This window comes from Canis lupus, chromosome 15, assembly GCF_048164855.1.
Source record: "Canis lupus baileyi chromosome 15, mCanLup2.hap1, whole genome shotgun sequence".
In the NCBI taxonomy this organism is placed as follows: Eukaryota; Metazoa; Chordata; class Mammalia; order Carnivora; family Canidae; genus Canis; species Canis lupus.
The window spans coordinates 43,583,527-43,606,309 of record NC_132852.1 but is presented as its reverse complement, the minus strand read 5'-3'; the positions used below and the strand labels follow the sequence as shown (position 1 = coordinate 43,606,309).

The 22,783-nt window shown below is 43.8% G+C and overlaps 1 protein-coding gene across 1 annotated transcript; it reads left to right on the top strand.

The window, feature by feature from the left end:
• Positions 1–10,386: 10,386 nt before the first annotated feature.
• HTR5A (5-hydroxytryptamine receptor 5A) lies at positions 10,387–20,177 on the top strand. The gene is made up of 2 exons (XM_072776850.1): positions 10,387–11,890; positions 19,275–20,177. Exons 1-2 carry the CDS (start codon positions 11,141–11,143, stop codon positions 19,605–19,607), a joined length of 1,083 nt encoding a protein of 360 aa, XP_072632951.1. The 5' UTR covers positions 10,387–11,140; the 3' UTR covers positions 19,608–20,177.
• Positions 20,178–22,783: the final 2,606 nt, after the last annotated feature.

Below are 22,783 nucleotides of genomic sequence, written 5' to 3'. Positions count from 1 at the left end.
GTGGGGTGCAGAGAGAGAGCTGAGTCCTGGGTGAGGCTGCTGTCGCTGCTCTAACCCTGGGCCACGGCCACGTGGTAATCCCGATTGGAACCCCTGCTCATCAGGCCCTCAGTCACCTGTAGCGAACCACATTCTTGGTTCCCTACATCATTTCTAAATGACTATAAAATACTACCCAGAGCAGCAGATGGCTGACATAGGCATATGGCATTATGATCTTAAAATTTTATCATGACCTACCGAAGTAGGGCAAAATTTAATATTGCTTAAGGGGAGAGAAATCTGTGACATCCTCAATATTTTTTAAATAAATGATTTTGTAATAATTATGGGTTTTCCATTCTGCTGAAGGTAACTGTTGCTGGAGGAGGTAATTAAAGAGAATACTTCAAACTGGAAGATAATGAGCTACTCTTACGGTTGAATCTTTTTAATCTTTTATTGAAGCATAACGTATACACAAAACATGCACAAGCCATACATGTGGAGCTGAAAGAAGCTCACAAGGTGGGCACAGCTATGTGGGCAGCAAGGACTAGAATACTACCCCCTCCTCATCACTGCCCCACCATGGCTAACTATCCTGACTTCTGATGCCCTAGAGTCATTTTCCTGTTAATAGATTCCTATGAATGGAATCCTATATTAAGTGGAATTCTGTGTCTGTCATCCTTTGCTCAAGATCCTGAGAGATCTGTCATAGTTGTACATAGCACTGTCCACTCATCTTCAGTGCTGTGTAATATTCCACGGTGAATGTGCCAGTATACCCAGGGAACTATCCACAGATAAGGTGATATGCCCTGACTGTAAAGTGGAGATATTGGTTCAATAGGTTGTTATGTGGAACTCGGTATCTGCGGCTCAGAACTCATGTGAGTCCTTGGAGAGCAGTGCTGGCCGAGACCCCGCAGGCGAGAAGGACACATCCACATACGCAGCCAAGCAGCTGCCCTCCCTCTGCACATGGTTGGTTCCCATGTGAGTCAGTTTGGGCCACTAGGCAAGTGGTTGGTCGATCCCCTCAGTGGATGGTACCAGTTTGGGGGTTCAGGATCGGTGTCTGCTATTGGCAAGGTAGATACTAGGCAGTGACGGTAACTACACCAGGCTTGATAGGGAAGAGTCTGCACTGTTCTACCTTTCATGGTTTTCTTCCCTTCCTACCATGGCTTCTCCATGCAATTGTTGTCCTGCACTGGATCTGCCAGGGATAGAGGCTGTCCCCAGCTGGCTGGGCCACTCTGCCGTTGGGACCTCAGGACTTCATTCCACGTGGTTGCCCCCTGGAGCACGTTAAACGTAATTTAGAAGGAGATAGAGATATTCCCATTTTGGATGTATTCCCTTTAGTTTATCCACATGCTGCTTTCACAGGCCACTTTCTTCCCCATATTGCACCCTCCAGGCCTTTAGATCCTGCTCACCAGTCTTCATATATTCCTACTTTGGGTCATTTCACTTTCCACACAAAATGGATGATCTGATGCACCCCCCAGAGCTCCATCTATTCGGAAGTCAAAGCCACCTCAGAGTAGGGCCATGAGCAGCCCCAGGTCTTTCCTCTGGCTTGTGCCAACACCAAGCTGACCCATCTCTCTGAACCACTCTCTGCTTTTCCCACACCCCATCAGCTAGTCATGCAGCTTAAGGATAGGTGCTCACACATCAATGACAGGTGACAAGGTGGCCTAGGGGACTGGCTTGTGGAGCTTAATTGCATCTTTTTTTTTTTTCCATTTTATGCTGTTTTGCTGCTGGGCCCACCCAATCTTGTGGGTGGTTCTGCAAGAATCAGGTCATGGTGGTTATATCTTGTTCTATCACCACTTAATGCCTCATGCTCAGGTGCTCTGTCTCTGCTGAAGCCTAGCACATCACAAGCTGCTATTCCAAAGGTATAATGCTTTCTGTGCACATGGCATGACCTTGTATCGGAACCCTAGGAGTTGACACTGTCACTCTTGTGTTGGTGTCCACTACAAAATCTACATGCAGTCTTTTCCCATTCCACGTGCATCTAGTACCATAAGGTTTGCCATCTCAGGGCCCAAGCAGGAGAGTTACTCTACCTGGCACCGGGACCTCTGGTAGATTCCTCTCCTGCACTTAGCTCTAACCACAGCTGGCAGCCTTTTCATGTCACTGGGTATATGAATCAGAGCAGTGCTCTCAAGTGTAGAATGGATCTCCTGTGGCACTAAAATGTCTACCATGAACTATGCTTCCCTTTTAGTGCTGGGAAGTCCCAGATGCAGTACTTTTTCTTTTACGTTGGAAGGAATGCTCCTGCCATGTCCCAGACAACTGGATCCCTGACATCTTCCCTGATACAGCCACTGTCTGGATCCTCAAAAGGTTTATTCCCTACCTGTTACAGCACACATACTTTACCAAGGACTAGCATACCACCATCCAGTTCTATCGATATTCTGCACTAACACAGTGGGCCATTGTCACATTCTGATGAATGCTGACAACAGCACTTCTCAGTGTTGGTCTCAGGGCTCCTTTACAGTCTTCAGAAGATTGAGTATCCCAAAGAGATTTTGTTTACATGAGTCATATCTATGTATATTCACTGGAATATAAATTGAAACAGGCAAATTTAAAACATACTTACATATTAATCTGTTAGCAATAAAATGATAAACCCATTATATGCTTTTTGAAGATTATTTATTTATTTATTCATGAGAGACAGAGAGAGAGGCAGAGACACAGGTAGAAGGAGAAGCAGGCTCCCTGCAAGGAGCCCGATGTAGGACTTGATCCCAGGACCCCAGGATCACACCCTGGGCCAAAGGCAGACGTTCAACCACTGAGCCACCCAGGTGCCCCAAACCCATTATATGTTTACATAAATGGCATGTCTTTAGGAAAAATAACCATATTTTTGAAAAAAATTTGAGTAGCATTAACATTTTTGCAAATCTTTTCAAGACAGCTGGAATCTCATATCTGTTTCTGCATCCCATCTGTTGTGATACATTATTTTGGTTTAAGTTTATGAAGAAAATCTAGCCTCACAGAAATATATAGCTGAAACGTGGAAGAGTATTTTAATAGTCTATAATAGATAATTATGGATATTTTCCTGTGGTGGTATATCAAAACTCAATATGTGGTAGTTTCTTAAAGGTTTGTTATGAGGTAGAATCTGAAATCCATTATACTCTGTTAGATTAAAGTCCATTGGTCTATTTGGCCTTTTGAAATGGATCCTCTATCCCTTTATGATTTTGTAGCATCATGGACTGGTCATTGGCTCACTGAATTATCCAGATCTTTCAGATGTTGACATATTTCATTACATAATGTCAAAAACTCACATTTGTTAATACACCACCAATCTCATCAGAAAGGTCCTTAAGTATTGGGAAGCTGTCAAGTTCACCGTGGTGGATATGAGTTTTCCAAAATTCTAATTTTCACTTGAAAGCTCGCATTTTATTACGAGTAACAAACACTATCAGTTGTTTTGCCTGACATGAAGGTTCACTTCATTCGTTTTGAGAAAATATCTGCCAAACACCCAGGACTCAGTAATGAAAGTTTATTATCTGTCAGTAGTTCTTTCAAGTAAAAATGATGTTTCATTTTTTAAAAAAAGCTATTATTTCAACTCAAACACTCACACGTGTCCTTTTCCTTAAGACAATCATCTTCTTTAGGTGCATATGGGAAATGCTGTATGCACACCTTCTAATGTGTTACACTGACTTTTAAAAACTGTGTATCCAAAGGCCAAGATTTAATATTAATAATATATAACTTAATATATTGATTATAATATAAATTATATTACTATAATTAATGTAATTTAATATAGTTAATTCTTAAGAAAAATTCTTAATACTTAAGTGAAACTGGCATTTTTTTCTTTTGTTTCCTTCCTGTTGAGTGTAGGGCAGGAGTGCCAGTGATTACTGCTATAATTCCATTCCATTGCTCTGATCTGTGCTCAGGTGCCTACAGGTTGACTCACCCATCACTTTTGCACCCTCACTGAAACTGTCAACTCAGTGAAAAAGGCAAACAGTATCTTAATGTTTCTATAAAAATAGTTTTGACCTTGTAGACCTCCTGAAAGGGCCTGAGAGGCTTCTTGGGGTTTATTGACCATACTTTGAAAACCATTAATCTAGATGATTCGGGGTCCTTCAGACCCTTTCATGAAGGAAAGAAGAAAGTTAATGTAGCCCTGGAGCAAGAACATAGATGCTTGCCATTGGCTGTTTCAAGCAAGTATGAGCTGCTTTGATTGTCCTGTCTGATGGGAACAGAAAATAGCTCAGAGGCCAGATCAGTGTCTGCATACCAGGTACTGAAAGCTGTGTTAATCCACTCCAGCAGATATGCCAGTTCAGCTGGACCTGCACAGGCTGTATAACTGTGCTAATAATACTTGATTAAGTTTGTGGTGGATCATTGTCATCTGCCAGGATCCAACTGATGTTGTAGGGATTAAGTAGGTAATTGCATGCGGGTAAGACAGGGGAGGTGATAATCTCTGCCATTTCCCTTCAGCTGTGTTGTTATCTTGGCTGCCGGGTAGGGGAGGAGTTTTGGAGTCTCCCTCTTGGCCTTCCCTATAATAATATATTTTATCACACAGGGCAATGAACCAATGTGGGGTTCCGCCAACTATCATAAATGCATTCTAATTCTATACTTGGAAACTGGAGAAATAACCACTAGGAAAGGTCCACTGACCCAGTGCATCTACTCTGATTGACCAGGCCTCCATTTATTGGCTGGACTCCAATTGCTCCTGCTCTGACAAGGAGACCATAGTGGTACTTTGGATTCAGTGTCAATTCAGAATGTGTCCAACAGTCCTCAGAAGGTCCAGATATTTCCTATCCTCCATGCACAGTTACCTGTGAATATAGCTGTCAGCTCTTTGAGGGGAGGACCAAGGCTATTTCTACTGAGTACACCTAGTACTATGTTGTAGGGTCATTCATCATAGGTGCCTGCCTTCTCCTTCAGCTCATAGGTTTTGAGCCTGAGAAGTGGTTCTGGTGTGATCCCTGGGCAGAAGAGTGTGGCTCTTTTCTTAGTGTTATCTACCATCAGCCTCCTCATTGTCCATGCTTGGTTTGTTTTGAGTGCTATACTCTTGCTGATGAGGTATCTATCTAGGCTCCATGGTTGCTGTGTTCCATTCACAATCTCCATAGCTCACTGTGAATGGGCGCCTCCTGCTGGTCACTCCGACCTGGTCATTTGTTGCAGTAGTTAGGGGAGAACAATATTATGCGAGAGCCCCGACTTCCATGACCCTGTCCTGATCTTATTTTATAAGATTTCGATAACAATTTAGCATCTATTTATTCTTGACTTCACCTTCTTCAGAATAATTGTGCCTTTTTTAAAAAAAAAGTACAGCATCACTGCTCTGAGGTTAGACATTTTCTTAATTTTTATGTTAGTGTTTCCACTCAGTTTTAATTATGCCTACATTAGACATGAAAAACAGTAGTTTACTTGGGAGATCTTTTTTTCCTGATTTTGTTCTCTCAGAAAATATTTATAGGGCCTAATACATTTTAGTCTCTATTGGGTGTGATAGGAAAACAACAATAAAGAGAAGTTGTCTGACATGAGGAATTAATTATTCAGCCTAATGAATTGGCTGTGACTGGAATAGTCAACCAGTTCATGTAGTTCACTCAGGATGACATAGGATGAGGGGCCAATAGTTTGTGCTCAAGCTAAAAGGGTGTAGCAGGTGTTTTACTGCCCTGGTGCTGCTTTGAATGATGACCTGTCACTCTTGCTATCTGTTCTCCCTGACCAAGTGTATGTGCGTTGTCCTATCCTGATGGACCCTGAGAATGACCCATAGTTAGCAGTCTCCAAACTAGGCACATGTACTGCAGGTGCACGTAAGGCAGTCAGTGGGGGTTTAGGCTGAAAATAACTTCTATTTGTACCCTTTTATCCTTTGAAAAAGGGAAAAACACACTCTATCATATATAATCTAGAACTAGCACATTTCTTCTTCTGGTCATAGAATGTGTATGGAGTTTGAGACACTCTGAATGAAGCATAAGATCTCCACCAGCACCATATTCTTCAGCTGTCAGTATATTGTGACTTGCAGTTGTTTTCTACTTTTAAGTAGACTAGATGAAGAAAAACTGTACTTCTTATATACAAACAGGGGTAAACAATTGTTTTAAAAGTGTGAGGACCATGATCTCTTAAAATGTAGCCTAGGTGCATGCTATTCATTCTATCCATGATCCATTTCCATTTTCTTCTTGACAACACAGCAAGCTTGGATTTTTGTGGCCATTGTTAAGCATGTGGAGAAGGTAAGCCTTTAAAAGACCATGCAGAATGGCTCCTCTGGTTATTTTTATCTTCTATCACCTTTGGAAAAATTGGTTGGGAATAACACTGAGTACTTTAAATTGTTTTGGTCTTTCCATTACCATTAAGTGGTCTCTTAGGTCTGCTATGGACTGAATTGTATCCCCCCATTCATATGTTGAAGCCTTAACTCCCAATGTGACTGTATCTGGAAATAGTTTTTAGACAGTTAAAGTAGGTCATGAGGTTGGAGCCCTTATCCAACAGGACTGTGGCCTTAGAAGAGAAAGATCTCTCTCTCTCTCTCTCTCTCTCTCTCTCTCTCTCTCTCTCCAAATGTTTGCAAGCCAGGAAGAGAGCTCTCATCAGAACCTGGCCATGCTGACACTGTGATCTCAGACTTCCAGAACCATGAGCAGATCAATTTCTGTTGTATAAGCCACAGTTTGTGGTATTTTGTTATAGCAGTGATTAATGAAGACAAAGGCTTAGCCTATGTGGTTAACTGTTGTGAAATCCTGATTATTAGTAGAGTAAAACATGCTGATCAAGAGCACACACTTGGGCCACACTCAGGCTCAAATCTCATGTGATTTTAGACAAGTTCCTTCATTTCTAGGACTCCATTTTATAAAGTGGGAATAATAGGGACACCTGGGTGACTCAGTTGGTTAAGTGTCTGACTTTGATTTTCACTCAAGTCAAGATCTCAGGGTTATGGGATAGAGCCCACATTTAGGCTCTATGCTGGGCTTGGAGCCTGCTCAAGATTCTCTCTCTCTCTCTCTGCCCCTCCCCCTTTCTCATGCTCTCTCTTTCTCTCTCTCAAAATAAATAAAATAAAATAAAATAGAGATAACCGTTCCTTAAAATTTGTTTGAGGTATGATCATACAGGGATACTTATTTGATGCCTGGTTTATTCTTTTTAAGATTTTATTTATTTATTCATGAGACACACACACACACACACACACACACAGAGAAGCAGAGACACAGGCAGAGGGAGAAGCAGGCTCCATGCAGGGAGCCCGATGTGAGACTCGATCCCAGGACCCCAGGATCACACCCTGGGCCAAAGGCAGGCACTAAACTGCTGAGCCACACAGGGATCCCCATGAGCCACCCAGGGATCCCCCTGATGCCTGGTTTATAATATAGATTTTGTATAACAATAATGCTTTAATGATTTATGAATCTTATAAAATGTAATAGTTTAGGTGGGTAGGAAAAATGTTATCCCTCCCATCCTTGCAAGTAGGGCAGAATAAGGTCATGTTCTGCATTTTCCAGTTTTTCTCATTTTTAAACTTGTAATTAAGAATCTTAGTTTGTAGGGACATCTGGGTAGCTCAGTGGTTAAGTGTCTGCCGTTGGCTCAGGGCGTGATCCTGGGGTCCTGGGATCAAATCCCACATCAGGCTCCCCATGGGGAGCCTGCTTCTCCTCCTGCCTATGTCTCTGCTTCTCTCTCTCTCTCTCTCTCTGTCTCTCATGAATAAATAAGTAAAATCTTTTTTTAAAAAAAGAATCTTAGTTTGCAGTTAAGCTCCTACTTATATCAAATAGACGCATACCTTCTTGTTATAAAAAATGTACATTCAACATTTTTCTATACGCCAATCATATGGCTGACTCATGAGTTCTGAGGCACTTCAACAGACAACAGAACTTGCACCTAGTTATTGCTAGCATGGGCACATACTACATTTTATAAAGATGTGTTTCAGTAGATGGCCTGTAATTTGTCATTGTGTCTATAAAACCCCCATGCAGTGTATCATCTTGGTTGTATTTTTTGCATATGTCTTTTGTTGGATGGTGTCTTCATTTGTGAGAGCTGCCATAACAAAATACCACCCACTGAGTGGCTCAAGCAACAGTAATTTCCTTTTATTTATTTATTTTTTTAACACAGTTCTGAAGGCCATAAGTTCAAGATCAAGGTGTCATCAAGTTTGGCTACTCTGGAGGCTTCTCTCTTTGGTTCACAGATGGCCACCTTTTTGCTGTATTCCTGTGTGGTTTCCTTCTGTGTACACACATTTCTGGTATCCCTTTGTGTGTCTAAATTCCCTTTTTCTGTGAAGATACCAGTGCAACTCACCCTAATAATTTAAGTTCACCATCTTTTTAGAGATCCTATTTCCAAATACAGTCACATTCTGAGGTGCTGGGGGTTAACACTTCAACACAAGAATTTTTGAAGGAGACGGGAACACAATTCAGTCAGTAGGTGGTAAACCAAGAAATTCTACTCCTCAAAACTGACATTTCAGGGGTGCTTTATGGCAGGTGGGAGTTCTATACCTGTTTATATATTTTTTTCAAGTTAAAATTATGGCCGTGCTCTAAGATTAAAAAAAATGAAATGTTCTGATTTCTCTTTTTGTTTCTTAGAGATAAACCAGAATTTCTCAAAAAATTTGGTTCTCCTGGAAATACCCCATTGGATTTCTTCTTTGTGAGAGCATTTGACTGCATTCTTATCTATATGACACTCCAATTTTTACAAAATATCCTCAGTTATCCCTTGCTTGGCCCCTTATTTGACAGCCTTCTACCTAACTGTCAATGCAGACTGCTAGCTGTTGCATACAGCGCCAGTGAGGAATATGCTTGCAATCCATGATGCCTTTTAAGATCTGTATCAGGAGATACCATCATCAAGGTCTGCTGCCTACTGGATATGCAGGCCACCCTTATTCCAGGTCATGGGTCCCTAAAACTGAATGTAGAATTGTTCAGAGTATTTGTTTCAAAGATGAAGATTCATAGTTTACATCTTATTCCTGTTGCTTCTATAGCTTCAAGAAGGTAAATGTTCTCTGAATGAACACAAGTTTTCCCCTCAGCTAGAGCCACACACAGTAGCACTGTACACAGGAAGCCACCATCAGCTGTGCCTAAGGCATCTTGGGTGAAGCAGCTCTGTGAATAATCTTATATTTAATGAAGAGTATTTCCATCAACATTTCTTTTTTTTTTAATTTTTTTTAAAATTTTTATTTATTTATGATAGTCACAGAGAGAGAAAGAGAGAGGCAGAGACATAGGCAGAGGGAGAAGCAGGCTCCATGTACTGGGAGCCCGATGTGGGATTCGATCCCGGGTCTCCAGGATCGCGCCCTGGGCCAAAGGCAGGCGCCAAACCGCTGCGCCACCCAGGGATCCCTCCATCAACATTTCATAACAGCGGGCGTCACCCGCTGGGTCCCAGTGAAGGAGCTTCTCTCTTCTCGGTGCATTCTCCTGATACTTATTGCATTCTGTTAGAAATTGAATCTTGTAACAAAACATATTCCTCATTTTTAAATAGTTAAAAAAAAAAAAACCTTGGCTAAACTTGTGGCCAACCACTTGAATGCCTAGGATTCAATTACATGCACTTTAAAAATTCTTAACACCATCTTATATTCCTTTCTATCATATTGTCTCTCTTATTTTAGTTTATCTTGTGATACCATGTCTCCCTCTGTGGAGTGCTTTCCATCATAACTTCTGGGTCGGAGCTTTTGATCTTTTCCCAATTACTATGGATGTGTATATAGTTGTAAGTGTGTATGTGGGGAAAGAGTTAAACACGCCCTCTTTCTTTCCAACAAGACGGATTTTTGTAACAACTGGTACCCAGTGTTGCCCCTCAAAGGAAGCAAATCCAATGGGGACCACTGAAAAGACTGCAGCTTCTCTGTGATTCTGAGGACATAGTTGAAACATTGTGGTTCCCTCAGCCTTCTCTAGGAAGGACAGTAAATGCTCTCTTTCTTTCTTTCTTTCTTTCTTTCTTTCTTTCTTTCTTTCTTTCTTTCTTTCTTTTTTCTTTTTTGCCTTTCTTTCCTTAAAGGAAAGCTACCCCTTAGGGGGAAGCACCAGGTGTTGTGTAGGAAGGACGCAATCATGTACTGTCATCTTCAGGAGAAGAAAAGCCGCCGATACCATCTTAGACGCTTGACTCCAACACGTATACGGAATGTAAGCCCCCGTGGAAAGCTGAGAACCCACTGCAGGTATGCAGACCACCCCTGGAAGGACGTGGATGGGTGGGCGGGGGTGGGGGGGCCCGAGGAACGTTTCCAGGAGGGTTCGTTGGTAACCTCGATCCACCGGGGAAGCGCTCGAAGAGAGAAGGACCGGGGCCGGTACCGAGGACAGCGCCCGGCCCCGCGCCCAGGTGGGCGAGGCGGCAGCACCGTGGACAGCACCAGCGCGCGGCGGGGAGAGGCGGGGAGAGGCGACCTCATCAGCTGACGCCGTACGTAGGCTGGATCCCCACTTCGAGGAGGCAGGTCTGGATGGGCGCGCCCGCGCCGCGGCCCCAGACGGGGAGGGGCTGGCGGGGAGGGGGCGATCGCAGAAGGCAGGCCCCACAAAGGGGGCCCTCCGTGCCCCCCGCCCCCCGGGCTCGGAGTTGAGGCTGTAGCCTGCCGCCGGGGCAGCCGGGCGGGTAGGGAGGCGACGAGGCGAGAGTACTGCTCTGACGCACCGGCGCCCGGACGCTCCAGGGACGCTCCAGGGACGCCCAGCTGCCGCCCGCCCTGGGCACCCCGACCACCGTCCCTGCCGAGGTGGGAGCCTGGGCACGCCAGCCTAGGAGGGCCCCGGCCGCCAGACGCAGCCCAGCGTTCTCCGCCCTGCCCCGCCGTCTCCCACGGCCGCTGCCCGGCGGGAGGCTGGGGCCGGTCTGGTCGACCATCCCCAGGAGCCCTGCCGCCAGGCGGAGGCTGCAAACGTCCAGGGTGGCTGTGCGCGCCGGGGCCACCGTCTTCCTGAACGCCCCTCCTGCACACCCCCTGGGCTGGCCTCCCGACCCGACGATGGATTCGCCTGTGAACCTCACCTACTTCTCCCTCTTCACCCCGGCCCCTTCGGAGACCAACCACAGCAGCCTCGGCACCGGCTCGGAAGACCCGCGCCCCAGCCCGCCGCTCCTCTCTGTCTTCGGTGTGCTTGTGCTAACCTTGCTGGGCTGTCTGGTGGCCGCGACCTTCTCCTGGAACCTTCTGGTGCTGGCGACCATCCTCCGTGTGCGCACCTTCCACCGTGTTCCGCACAACCTCGTGGCGTCCATGGCCATCTCGGACGTGCTGGTCGCGGCTCTGGTCATGCCACTGAGCCTGGTGCACGAGCTGTCCGGCCGCCGCTGGCAGCTGGGCCGCCGGCTCTGCCAGCTGTGGATCGCGTGCGACGTGCTCTGCTGCACCGCCAGCATCTGGAATGTGACGGCCATCGCGCTGGACCGCTACTGGTCCATCACCCGCCACCTGGAATACACGCTCCGCGCCCGCAGGCGCGTCTCCAATGTTATGATCCTGCTCACCTGGGCGCTCTCCGCGGTGATCTCCCTGGCGCCGCTGCTCTTCGGCTGGGGGGAGACCTACTCCGAGGGCAGCGAGGAGTGCCAGGTGAGCCGCGAGCCCTCCTACACCGTGTTCTCCACCGTGGGCGCCTTCTACCTGCCGCTCTGCGTGGTGCTCTTCGTGTACTGGAAGATCTACAAGGCCGCCAAGGTGCGCGTGGGCTCCAGGAAGACCAACAGCGTCTCGCCCTTAACGGAGGCTGTGGAGGTGGGTGTTAGGGAGATCCTTGTAAATACTTCACTGCGTTCCTTCAGGCTTTCACTCCAAAGTTTGTAGAAAGTGAACTTTTTAGTTTTCTTTTGGGGAGAGGGGAGGGAGAAAGGGGAAGCCGTAGACTGGGAGAAAGCATCAGAGACTTTGCACCAACGTGCTCAGCATCACAGAGCAAATAATGGCCTTTACCATCTCTGGTGGATTGTGTCCATATATAAAATGACTACATACCCCCACAGGGTCCCACGTGGCTCTAAAATTCTGTGATTCCATAAAACCCTTTGGAAGGTCTGATGAAGTCAGTTGTCTGGGGCTCCACTAGATAAACTTTGCAGCTTGCTGCACCTAGAGTGGAGTGCTCAAGGAGGAGTAGAAGGGACAGATGGTGACGTGATTTGGCAGAAAGATGGCTAAACATCAGGCAAAACAGATTAATGTTTTAGCCCAGTCTATTTTTTCTTTGCAAATTAAAGCCACCAATTCTGCAAAAACATAGTATCTCCTGGATTACAACCTGCTATTCCACTCATCCTCCTCCCCTGAAGCAAGATTATCAAGATGTTTAGCTATTTTGGAGCCTGGTTTTGTTATTTACTTCCACTGCCTGTGGGGCTACTTTCTGGGTCTATCCCCAGGCCTATCAGGCTTTTGTATGCAGTGGGGGGATCACTTGTTGGCCTTTCCTAACAGGCTATAGCAGGAAATTAAAAATCTAAGGCAGACAATTCCCCAGCTCTTTACAAGTGGCATTTTCAGCAAAACAATCTACAGCAACTGTGAGGGCTCTTTTCTTATCCTCTCTCCACCATGCTTGCCTGTTTTGTCGTTAACTGTTTAATAACCCAACCCGATGACTCCAGATTCAGGAAATATATAACAACTGGATATGGGGATTGTTCTCCCCTGAGCAGCTCTCATTGCCAAGGTGATCCCTTGAACCTAATTCACATATTCAAGTTAGATCAGAAATCTACACAGCCTCATTTTTCTCTTATTGGCTCTGGGATAACATAAGTTCAATTAAGCATATTAAACACATACTATGGGCTTGGTGCAAGGAGCAAAGAATGATAAAGACATCATCTTTGCCCATGAAGAGCTCCCTCTAGTGAGGGACATAGACACCTATTGTGAGTGCTGCAATATGATTGTGTTTTCCAGATCAGTAGCTAATTCTAACAATAACCAATCAATCAAGCTCAGAGGGACCAGAGGTGTAGATAAGGGGGGAGAGAGTGCATCATTCTAGAAGAAGGGAAAGGGGGTCAGAGGCTACCTGTCCTTTTATCTAGAACAATGGTCTCAACCAGAGGTGATTTGACCCTACAGGGACCATTTAGAATGTCTGGAGACTTAATTGATTATCAACATTTGGGGGAGAGCCAAGGGATGCTGGCTCTGTAGAGGCCAGGGATGCTGCTACACATTGCATTATGCACGGGACAGCCCCTGCAACAACAAAAAATTATTCAGAGCAAAATGACAATAGTGCCAGATTTGGGAAACCTGATCTATTAGATCCTGAACAAAGAGGGCTGATGGCTCTGAGCAGTGGCAGCACCAAACTGCCTGGAGCTTCCACATGTGTGAGAATCCACCCCAGCTCTGGGCCAGGAACAAGAACAGCAGCCCCCTATGAAGACCCTCCATGCAGGGAATTATCTATGTAAATGGTTTGCAGTCAATACCAAACACAGCTTGAAAAGGAAAAGCAGGGCAGCCCTGGTGGCTCAACAGTTTCGCGTTTATTTTAGCACCGCCTTCGACCCAGGGTGTGTTCCTGGAGACCCAGGATCGAGTCCTGTGTCGGGCTTCCTGGGAGGAGGCTGCTTCTCCCTCTGCCTGTGTCTCTGACTCTCTCTCTCTGTGTCTCTCATGAATAAATAAATAAAATCTTAAAAAAAAAAAAGGAAAAGCAGTCAGGTTTGTCATGTGGAGCTTACTATGAAGTGATGCAGGCTTTCACTCTCTCTGCCATATAATGTTAAGAAAATATTCCTTGGTGTTGCAAGACCTCCAAATGATTCAGAGCTGCACTGTTACTGTGAAGGATGAATTATAAACCAGGTTTCCTGATTTTTTTCTATGGTAGCAGGTGCTAAAGTTTCTAAATCCAGTTCTACCACCAACTAGCTGTGTTACCTAGGGAATCCCAACACTTCTTCCTTCTTTGTCTGCTGAGTTTTCTTCAAATACATACTGAGAACCTAACCTCTCTCAGACACTGAGATGGGAACTGGCAACATGAGAGATGGGCCTTGCTCTGGGCAAAGGATGATGAAACTACTACCAAAGATCTAGCATAAAAGGGTAATGCTGAATCTATTGCTTACTAGCATGGGCCAGAGCTGTGCTGGCCAGACACGATCACTTTGAGCAGAGAACAAGGTGGATCTTATTTCTTTAATAAAGATTTTATTTATTTATTCATGAGAGACAGAGAGAGAGAGAGACAGAGAGAGAGAGAGAGAGAAAGAGACAGAGATACGGGCAGAGGGAGAAGCAGGCTCCCTGCAGGAATCCCGATGTGGGACTCAATCCTGGGACCCTGGGATCACGACCTGAGCTGAAGGCAGATGCTCAATCCCTGAGTCACCCCGGTGCCCCCAGTGTTAATCTTAAATGGAATTTTTGGGAAGCATGGAGTTCAGTTACTGGAGGACTAAGAGAGGGGGAGGTGGGTTGACATCATCTTATAAGTCTCTTTTTTCTTCTTTATTTTTAAATGTTATTTAAATTCAATTAAATAACATATACTGTATTATTAGTTTCAGTGGTACAGTTTAGTGATTCATCAGTTGCATGTAACACCTAGTGCTTATCCCATCACGTGCCCTCCTCCATGCCCATCACCCAATTACCCCATTGCCCCACCTCCCCCTACCCCCCTCCAGCAACCCTCAGTTTGTTTCCCAGAGTTAAGGGTCTCTGATGGTTTGTGTCCCTCTCTGATTTTGTCTTATTTTATTTTTCCCTCCCTTCCCCTATGATCCTCTGTTTTGTTTCTTAAATTCCACATAGGAGTGAAATTATATAATTGTTTGTTTCTGACTGAGTTATTTTGCTTAGCATAATACCCTCTAGTTCCATCTACATCATTGCAAATGGCAAGATTTTATTTTTTTGATGGCTGAGTCATAGTCCATTTTGTGTGAGTATATATACATACATATACATCACATCTTCTCTATCCATTTATCTGTTCATGGAAATCTGGGCTCTTTCCACAGTTTGGCTATTCTGGACATTGTTGCTATAAACATTGGGGTGCAGGTTACTTTGGCTATTCAGGATCTTTTCTGGTTCCAAACAAATTTAAAATGTTTTTGTTTAAGTTCTATGAATCACTATGCTTGTATCCTTTGGGTAAATACCTAGTGGACTTGCTGGATCATAGGGTGGTTTCTATTTTTAACTTTTTGAGTTAAAAGTTTTCATTTGTGTGGATCCCTGGGTGGCTCAGTGGTTTAGCGCCTGCCTTTTGCCCAGCGCGCAATCCTGGAGCCCCAGGATCGAGTCCCATGTCAGGCTTCCGGCATGGAGCCTGCTTCTCTCTCCTCCTGTGTCTCTGCCTCTCTCTCTCTATGTCTATCATAAATAAATAAATCTTTTAAAAAAAAAGTTTTCATTTGCATTCCCACCAGCAGTGTAAAAGGATTCCCTTTTCTCTGCATCCTCACCAATATCTGTTGTTCCCTGACTTGTTAATTTTAGCCAATCTGACTGGTGTGAAGTGATGTCTCGTTGTGGTTTTTGGATTTGTGTTTCCCTGATGCTGAGTGATGTGGAGCATTTTTTCATGTGTCTGTTGGCCATTTGCATGTCTTCTTTAGAAAAATGTCTGTTCATGTCTTCTGCCCATTTCTTAATTGTATTATTTGAGTATTTTGGGGGTGTTGAGTTTAATAACTTCTTTATAGATTTTGGATACTAGTCCTTTCTCTGATATGTCATTTGCAAATATCTTCTCCCAATCTGTCAGTTGTCTTTTAGTTTTGTCGACTGTTTCCTTTGCTGTGCAAAGCTTTTTATTTTGATGAAGTCCCCATAGTTCATTTTTGCTTTTGTTTCTCTTGCCTTTAAAGAGGTGTCTAGGAAGAAGTTGCTGTGGCTGAGGTCATAGAGGTACTGCTTGTGTTCTCCTCTGGATTCCTGTCTCACATTTAGATCTTTCATCCGTTTTGAGTTAATTTTTGTGTATGGTGTAAGAAAATGGTACAGTTTCATTCTTCTGTGGATGCCTAATTTTCACAACACAATTTGTTGAAGAGACTTTTTTCCATTGGATACTTTTTCTTGCTTTGTTGAAGATTAATAGACCATAGAGTTGAGGATTCATTTCTGGGGTCTCTATTCTGTTCTATTGGTCTCTGTGTCTGTTTTTGTGCCAGTACCCTACTGGCTTGATGATCACAGCTTTGTAATATAACTTGAAGTCCAGAATTGTAATGTCTCCAGCTTTGGCTTTTATTCAATATTACTTTGGTTATTCAGGATCTTTTCTGGTTCCAAACAAATTTAAAATTTTTTTGTTTAAGTTCTATGAAAAATGCTGGTAGTATTTTGATAGGGATTATATTGAATGTATAGATTGTTTGGGGCAGCATAGACATTTTAATAATATTTGTTCTCCCAATCCATGAGCATGGAATGTTTTGCCATTTCTTTGTGTCTTCCTCAATTTCTTTCACAAGTGTTTTACAGTTTTCAGAGTATAGATCTTTTACCTCTTTAGTTAAGTTCATTCCTAGATATCTTATGGTTTTTGGTACAGTTGCAAACAGGATCAATTCCATGATTTTTCTTTCTACTGCTTCATTGTTAGTGTATAGAAATTCCACAGACTTCTGTGCATCGATTTTATATCTTGCAACTTTGCTGAAAACCTGTATTAGTTCTAGCAATTCTTTGATGGAGTCTTTGGGTTTCCTACATAGAGTATCACGTCATCTGCAAAGAGTGAAAGTTTGACTTCTTTGACAATTTGGATGCCTTTTATTTCTTTTTGTTGTCTGATTGCTGAGGCTAGGACTTCTAGTACTATGTTGAAAAACAGTTCTAAGAGTGGCCAACCTCATCATATTCCTGACCTTAGGGCAAAATCTCTCAGTTTTTCCCCATTGAGGATGATATTCACTGTGGGTCTTTCATATATGGCTTTTATGATATTGAAGTATGTTACCTCTATCCCTATGTGGTGGAGGGTTTTTATCAAGAGAAGATGCTATGTTTTGTCATATGCTTTTTCTGCACCTATTGAGAGGATCACGTGGTTATCTTTTTTTTTTTTTAATGTGGTGTATCATGTTAATTGGTTTGTAGATGTTGAACCCCTGCAGCCCAAGAATAAATCCCATTTGATTGTGGAGAATAATCCTTTTAATGTACTATTGGATCTTATTGGCTAGTATCTCAGAATTTTTGCATCCATGTTCATCAGGGATATTGGTCTATAATTCTCCTTTTTGGTGGGACCTTTGCCGAGGTTTGGGATCAAAGTAATGCTGGTCTCATAGAATAAGTTTGGAAGTTTTCCTTCCATTTCTATTTTTTGGAGCAGTTTTAGAAAAATAGGTATTAGTTTTTATTTATTTATTTATTTATTTATTTATTTATTTATTTATTTATTTAATTCATGAGAGACACACAGAGAGAGGCAGAGACACAGCCAGAGGGAGAAGCAGGCTCCATGCAGGGAGCCTGATGTGAGACTTGATCCCAGGACCCTGGGATCACACCCTGGGCCAAAGGCAGGCACTAAACTGCTGAGCCACCCAGGCATTCCTATTAGTTCTTTTTTATTTATTTATTTATTTATTTTTTGTCTTTTTTTAATTTTATTTTTATTTATTTATGATAGTCACAGAGAGAGAGAGAGAGAGAGAGAGAGAGGCAGAGACATAGGCAGAGGGAGAAGCAGGCTCCATGCACCGGGAGCCTGACGTGGGATTCGATCCTGGGTCTCCAGGATCCTGCCCTGGGCCAAAGGCAGGCGCCAAACCGCTGCGCCACCCAGGGATCCCTATTAGTTCTTTTTTAAATGTTTGGTAGAATTCCCCTTGGAAGCCATCAGGCCCTGGACTCTCGTTTGTTGGGAGATTTTTTTTTATTACTGCTTCAATTTCCCTGCTGGTTATGGGTCTGTTCAGGTTTTCTATTTATTCCTGTTTCAGTTTTGGTAGTTTATATGTTTCTAGGAATTTATCCATTTCTTCCAGCTTGTCTAATTTGTTGGCATATAATTGTTCAGAATATTCTCTTATAATTGTTTGTATTTCCATGGTATTGGTTATGATCTCTCCTCTTTCATTCATGATTTTGTTTATATAGGCCCTTTATCCTTTCTTTTTATTAAGTCTGGCTCAGGGTTAAAAGAAGGGCTTTGAGAGGCACCTGGGTGGCTTAGTCAGCTAAGCATCAGACTCTTGGTTTTGGCTCAGGTCGTCGTCTCCCAGTTGTAGGATTCAGCCCCATGTCAGGCTCCATGCTCAGTGCAGAATCTGCTTCAGATTCTCTCTCTCTCTACAAATGCTCTCTCACATAAATAAATAAAATTTAACAAAAAGAAGAGCTTCTGAAATTGATTTGGGAAAAAAAATAAAAATAAAAATATTTTTAAAATATTTATAAAAAAATATATTTTTATATTTAAAATGTTCATAGCTGTGTTCTATAGCTCTTCTCTTTTCTATCCTTCTACTTTTAAGGATCCGTTTTTCCCCATCTGAGGAGACTTCGATGAACTTCATTCATGGTACAGATTTGTCTAGGACAAGAAGAATTTTATTCAATACTCCCACGTAGTTCTAAATTCCATAATAATTTTTATTTTTACTTTCTCTCTTTAGAAAATTCTAAATCATAGCCCTTAACTCTAGGCCAGGGTTTTAATTGAAAATCTATAGATTTGACTCCTTATCTGGCAATTTTACCTTGTGACTTTGCTTTTTCTGAGAAAATCCTAAAGAAAGAACAGTGCATATAGGAGGTCAGGTGAAGCTGAATAGAAATATGCTAGACATATGTATGCAAGGTGGGTGGGTTTGGGACTGTTACACAATCTTTGAGACTACTTTAGGTTAGAATTTTCTTTAAAGGGATCCCTGGACGGCACAGCGGTTTGGCGCCTGCCTTTGGCCCAGGGCGCGATCCTGGAGACCCGAGATCGAATCCCACATCGGGCTCCCGGTGCATGGAGCCTGCTTCTCCCTCTGCCTGTGTCTCTGCCTCTCTCTCTCTCCCTCTGCATCTCTATGAATAAATAAATAAATCTAAAAAAAATTAAAATAAAATAAAATAAAATAAAATAAAATAAAATAAAATAAAATAAAATAAAAAGAAGCTGGCTTTTCATGAAGCTTCTGCTTATCTTTTCCAGGCAAAGACCTCTACTCAGCAGCCCCAGATGGTGTTCACTGTCCGCCACACCACCGTCACCTTCCAGACAGAAGGGGACACGTGGAGGGAACAGAAAGACCAGAAAGCTGCCCTGATGGTGGGCATCCTCATTGGGGTGTTTGCACTCTGCTGGATCCCCTTCTTCACCACAGAGCTCATCAGCCCCCTCTGCTCCTGTGACATCCCCGCCATCTGGAAGAGCATCTTCCTTTGGCTCGGCTACTCCAACTCCTTCTTTAACCCCCTGATCTATACAGCATTCAACAAGAACTACAATAGCGCCTTCAAGAATTTCTTTTCTAGGCAACACTGAGAATGGCGCCTGGGCATAAGAATGAGTAACTCAGTGAAATTTCCAATTCCATCCACTTCCCCATCCCTACACAGCACCACATGAAAAAGGCAAGCCCATGAAGTTTTCCAGGGTCGCCTTCAGAACTGGCCCTCACCTCCATACTCCTAGGTAGGGATGTGGGTCTTCACAGTCCAATTTTGTCAACCTTATTGATCTAAATTACCTATTATTTCTCACTTAGCACCTAATAGCCACAGACTTTACCCACAAAGTACCCATTCCACCCCCAAATCCACTCCAGTGTGGTCATTGTCCTTGCCCCAGAGAAGTCAAACAAGGCAGATGAGAGGGAAGAAATCAAGCAACTTGAAAAGGTTGAGAATGGATAGAAAATTTTGAGGAAGAAGTCAGAATGGGGACATCCGAGGGGTAGGAAACCATAATTCCCAGTTTTCTGGAATAGTCCTTATTTTGAAATGCCATTCTATGGTCCTGGTGAGTATACCCTAGTACTTATTGTGTATGTTCCAATGTTTGGCTACAAAATATTGTCTCTAAACCTATTAAAGTACATAGTCACAGCTGCAAGACCAGTGAATATTGGCTTTGTTTGTGGCAACCATGCTTGTGCGTGCACGTGCACACACACACACACACACACACACACCAATGGAAGTGGTGAATGTCCCCATTGGCTAGTTTATTCTAAAACTCAACCCATCGACTTGGAACGGGAACTAAAAATCAAGTCAAATACCTCCTTCCATTCTGAAGCAACTACATATGAACAATACTTAAATCCAGTGGTTTCATAGAATCTGCCAAACGTGCTTATTTTCTATGGGTTTTATTTGTATGGAATTTAGTCAGCTGTTGCAGGACAAAGACTCTGTCCTTGGATCATGGGATTAGAGGAAAACAGTTGTCACGACGTGGATGATTTACCTCAGTAGAGTTTCACAACCAAGGGCTATAAAGCTACACTCACCAAACACGTACACTTTAGAGGGAGTTGGCTAATTTGCTGTCTTTTTATTGGTGTGTGAACCGCTGCTATGAGGCCAACATTAGCAACTAGTGAGCCTCCGTTCCTTACAATGTGACCCTTCTATGTAAATGAGTCAAGGCAATAAAGTAATAGTACAGTGTTGATATGATCATATAAAATCCAGGCCACTACACAAAACTTGGTAAAGGTCTCAGACAATAAAACTGGCTGTGGTCCACTATGTCCCTGATTCTTTGAATGCATGAATTTAAAAATCACATAATAATCTTTGAATTATTATAATAAACATGTATTCTTTCATATATAATAAATTATACCAAAATTTCAAAAATAGAAAATTTATGTTACTTTGTAGTCTTGGAAGTTTATTTAGCCTTGCATTCACTGCGAAGATTCCTTACTCAAAGAATGTGAGCAAGATGAGGAAATGTTGCACAGTTTTTGTGAGGTCATCCCTGACGATGCTAAGTGCAAACCTCTTACCCAGGTATTGAAGCAAATTCACGGAAGGATTTCCTTGGAAACATTATTAGATTTCTTTTTTCCTTCTGTATATATCTGGAAGGGCCAGGCCCACAAATATTTTAAAATACAGATTGTTCACTTACTTGAGGTACCTTCCCCGCTATTACTTGGAACCAGAGAGGCCACCAAATCCTATTAGATTCTATATTATAGTAAAGGAAGTGCTTCCAAAATTTCACTAGTCTCCGTTAGCAGAGAAGGCTACAGTAGTCACAGGGAACCTGTAGATAGACTGTCGGAGCCAAGGGCAAAATTTTTAAAGTCTATTCTATCTGAAAGTTCTCGTGAAATTCATGATACTCTGTAATTTCAATGTTTGTCTTCCTGTTTTTTAAAGGTTTATTTCCCTCAAACTTTTCAGCAAAGTGAGGCTTTAGGAAAATGTGCCACGTTTGTCTGGTGGCTTCAAAAACTCCGGACTCCCCCAGGATTCTGTGCACTTTGCTGGAGAAATAGGTTGTCATAATATTAATTTCAGTCTCTTGCTGAGGTCATTAATATTTCTGTGAGATGTGTAAGTCCTGTTACGGTGAGTATTCAGTTCATATTTTACGCCTCCCAGATGTCACTTAAAATACACATCTTAGGAAATGCTCTGCATATGCCACCCCAGGGCAAGAAACACTGCCCACTGAAGGTAGAAGTAGCAACCAAAGAATTATTTTGCTTCTATTTCGCTACCCAAAGTTACGGATGACTCAGTGGGGAATAGGACAAAATGCAAACCAAAATGTTTTTGAACTGGGGTGGTGACTGCGCCAGCGCCCCCAGCCGCACTCTGGTGCCCACCCGCAGCCCTGATGCTCAGTTCTACCTATGGGGGTTCTCTTCCCCAGCAGCCCCAGGAGGGGTGCAGGGCCAGGTCAGCTCTCTGCCGAGGGCGCTGCAGCCCTGCGGTCACCCAGCCTCACACCAGTGCTCTGTTCGTGCTGATCTGTACTGTGTGCCTGGAGACGCTGTCTCTGGCTGTACTGCAGCTTCTGTTGATAGGAACGAGGGGGGTCCAGCCCCCGACCCAGACAGGCACACTCAAGGGTGGTGGCATTCAATATGACAGTCTCTCCAGCTTGGCTGGAGCCACACCTGGGGGTGTTGCAGGCTGAGTTGTGTCCCCCCAGAACTCGTGTGTGATGTCCTAACCAACCCCCAGTCCCAGAGGGCATGACACATGTGGAGGCCACTAAGGTAAAGTGAGGTCAGTAGGATGGGACCCGATCCAGGGTGACTGGTGACCCTATAAGAAGGGGGGTGAGGACACAGGTACATGGAGGGACAGCCACTGGGGAGGGGGGGGACACGGGGAGAAGATGGCCATCCGCACTCCAGGCAGAGAGCCCTGGGAAGGGACCAGTCTACAGCAGCATGATCTCCGATGCCTGGGCTCTAAAACGGGGAGAATGAATTTTGTGTGTTTAAACTACCTGGTCTCTGGTACTTTGCTAAAGTGGCCAAACACAGCCACACAGGATGGGGTCAAGGTCAGGGTCAGGGTCAGAGTCATCTTGACGGCAGGTGGAGCCCTACAAGTGACCACCAGGCAGGGTTCCCCGTGAGCTGTTGGAGAAGCTTCATGAAGGCAGGTGACCCAGAACCTCCTGTTTGCCATCAGAGAGACCTATGTCCTCTGCCCTGACCATCACCTTCTAGGAGATGGAGGTCC